Source organism: Otolemur garnettii, unplaced genomic scaffold (assembly GCF_000181295.1).
Source record: "Otolemur garnettii isolate 467f Iridium unplaced genomic scaffold, OtoGar3 scaffold00264, whole genome shotgun sequence".
In the NCBI taxonomy this organism is placed as follows: Eukaryota; Metazoa; Chordata; class Mammalia; order Primates; family Galagidae; genus Otolemur; species Otolemur garnettii.
This window is the reverse complement of record NW_003852659.1, coordinates 707,704-710,536: the sequence shown is the minus strand read 5'-3', so window position 1 is coordinate 710,536 and position 2,833 is coordinate 707,704. Positions and strand designations below refer to the sequence as shown.

The window sequence follows — 2,833 nt, the reverse complement described above, 5'->3', positions numbered from 1 at the left end:
AACAGCTCCTTGGTTGTCAATCAACTGTGAGAGGCCAGAAGCATATCAACAATAATAACATCTGGCTCAGTGCCTATAGCTCAGCGGCTAGGATACCATCCACATACACTGGAGCTGGCGGGTTCAAACCCAGCCCAGGTCTGCTAAACAGCAATGACAACTACAACCAAAAAATAGCTGGGCCTTGTGGCAGGCACCTGTAGTCACAGCTACTTTGGGAGGCTGAAGCAAGAGAATCGCTTAAGCCCAAAAGTTTGAGGTTGCTATGAGCTGTTTTGCCACAGCACTCTACTGAGGGTGATATAGTAAGACTCTGTCTCGAGTAAATAAATAAATAAATAATAACATCAAAGAACTCAGCAGGTATCTGCAGGAAGGAGCATTTATTTCAAGCCTTCAGATAGAACAAACAGTCCAAGGTGCCTCAAGGTGGGCCACTGCCCTGTCAGGCTCACTTCCAGCGGCCTCCAACTCGGCCCTTCCCTGCCCCCTTTCGGCTGTAGGAGAAGAAAGAATGTGGTATGAGGAAGGAGTGGCCCTTCCAACCCTTGAACTCCCAACTCAGGAAGTCCACCCCCAAAATATTAGCCCTCCCTGCCCAAAGAAAGTTTTGGGTGAAGGCATTCAACTGGCATCTCATTCAGATTTAACAATTGAGGCTGGTTAAAGGCCTCCTTGACATGAGGGAGCTCAGGATGCTCAGGCAGGTGCTGATGAACATTTATGAGTAAAGGGCCAGGGTGGTGGGGAAGAAAAGTTGGGGGATCTGAGGGTGAGTAATGTGCAAGAGGGTCCAGAGGAGGCTGGGGTAAAAGAGAGACAACGAGAGAGAAAGAGAGCAGAGCCAGAGAGTAAGAGCAAGAGGGAGAAACAGAGAGACTAAAAGGAGACGGTCCCAACCTCAGCTGGATAGATATTTGGAACTAGATCATTCTTTGCTGTGTGGGGCCCTGTCCTGTGCATTGGAGGGTGTTGAGCAGCTTCCCCTGCCTCTACATTTCAGATGCCTGTAGCCCCCTGTCCAGTTTTGACAACTAAGTGTCTGCAGACATTGCCCAAGGTCCTCTGGGAGGACAAGACTGCCCTCCCCTCACCTCCTCAAGGATCCGGGTTTAGAGGGACACAAAAGGACTGAGTGAGACCTGGGACGCCAAGAACAGAGAGGAGGACAAGGAAGAAGTGTCTCAGAGAACGAAGGACAGAGACAGGGAAAGGGGCAGATACCCAGTGAGGGCCAGGGATAGGCACCCACAGAGGGAAGGAGAAAACCCCTAAGAGACTGCATTGTGGGGGGAAGCAAGTCACACTCACAACTTCTGGGCGTGGCTGATGCGGTTGTACAGCACGTTGATCTGCAGAGTAGGAGGGAGATGCTGAGACAGGCAATGGGGGGGCCGACTACCCCTGCCCTGCCCCGCCCTCCCCCGCTGGCCTGACCTGGCTTGGGGCCCCCTGTAGAGGCCGAACCCACCTCATATTTCTGCTGCTTCAGCTTTGCCATCAAGTCAAACTTCTCGGACTCCAGTTGGTGGATCCAGTCTGACAGCTCCTCGGCCTTCTGCCTGGTGGGGCAGTGGGTCATGATGCAGGGAGCCAGGCGGAGCCTCAGCCCAGCACATCTGACTTCACTGAGCTCCTATGGTGCATCGCTAAGTTAATGAAATCTCCTAAAATGGGGGGGCTGGCTTGTCTGGCTCTGTTCTCCATGTCACCTGCCAGATTCTACAGGCCACACAGCCACCAAAAGTGGACTCTCTATCAGTGACATCTTTCACAGAGAAGGAAGGCAGTAGGGCCCAGAGAGGGTGAGCTGTTTGCCCAAAGTCACACAGCAGCAGGGCTCAGACCCCAGAAGATCTTCCCACCTGGGTTTGGGCAGGGTTCTTATCCCTCTGCCTCTGCCTCAGACCCAGGCCCCTCCAGCCCTGAGGCCCCCACAGAACCTACCGAAGCTGTTCCTCCCCCATGTAGTCGATTTCCAGAGGCTTCTTGCGCTCAGACAAGATTCGAAGTTTCATCTCCCGCCCTGTCTGCCGTTTACCACGTTTCTGTTCTGCCTGAGGGTTAGGGAGGGGGCACCTTGAGCTGGGGTTCAGATCCCCCGAGAGGTGGGTCAGATCCTCTCCTCCTTCAGACCCAGGGATCCAGCCTCAACCCCTCTTCCCTCAGACCAAGGATTTTTGTCCCCAGACCCAGGGGTCCTGTCCCCAGCCCTTCCTCCTCCAGGCCTAGGGGTCCCTTCCCCAGCCCCTCGTCCCCCAGACCCAGAAATTCATACTCCTCTCCTCCATCTGAAACCAGATTTAGACCTCTGGTTCCTGTATGCTGAACTCACCTTGACCAGATAACCTCCAAAATGGGCCCCCATGTTGGACAGAACCTTCTTCTTTTTGGCATCATCCTCTGCCCGCTTCTTGGCCTCTTCCTCTTCCTTCCTCATCTTCTCCTCCTGTGGATAGAAAGGGGTTAGCCCCATATGCTCTCCCCAGAACCCAGGGAGCAGGGATGGGAAGGAGGGAGCTCACTTCTCTGAGTGAAGCTGAGGCTCGAGGATCCATTACTCCAGTGCCTGAAGGACAAGGGGAATATTAGAACTGGCAGAGATGCAGGAGCTTCCCTCCTGGCCCCTCCAGGCCTGCCTATGTGACCACCCTTGAGTCTCTTCCACTCTCTCAACAAAAATTAAAATGAAGAGGGAGAGGGAAAATGCTTGCTTTTTCTGCATCCCCCACACCCAGCCTGAACAGCCAATGGTGAACCTTGCTGTGTAACTGCTGCCCTTGCTATACTTAACCTCTCTGAGCCTTGGTCTCCTTTTTTTTTTTTTTTTTTT

The 2,833-nt window shown here is 53.3% G+C and overlaps 1 protein-coding gene across 1 annotated transcript in view; it reads right to left on the bottom strand.

Annotated features, from left to right (window-relative positions):
• Nucleotides 1-362: 362 nt before the first annotated feature.
• The window catches only part of TNNT1 (troponin T1, slow skeletal type), a 10,786-nt gene continuing 8,315 nt past the window's right edge, over nucleotides 363-2,833 (bottom strand). The window contains exons 9-13 of the mRNA XM_003802913.3: nucleotides 2,336-2,449; nucleotides 1,948-2,057; nucleotides 1,472-1,562; nucleotides 1,312-1,352; nucleotides 363-497 (exon numbers count right to left, since the gene is read on the bottom strand). Coding sequence (XP_003802961.1) covers nucleotides 452-497; nucleotides 1,312-1,352; nucleotides 1,472-1,562; nucleotides 1,948-2,057; nucleotides 2,336-2,449 — 402 coding nt within the window. The 3' untranslated portion in view covers nucleotides 363-451. The remainder of the gene's footprint in view (nucleotides 498-1,311; nucleotides 1,353-1,471; nucleotides 1,563-1,947; nucleotides 2,058-2,335; nucleotides 2,450-2,833) is intronic.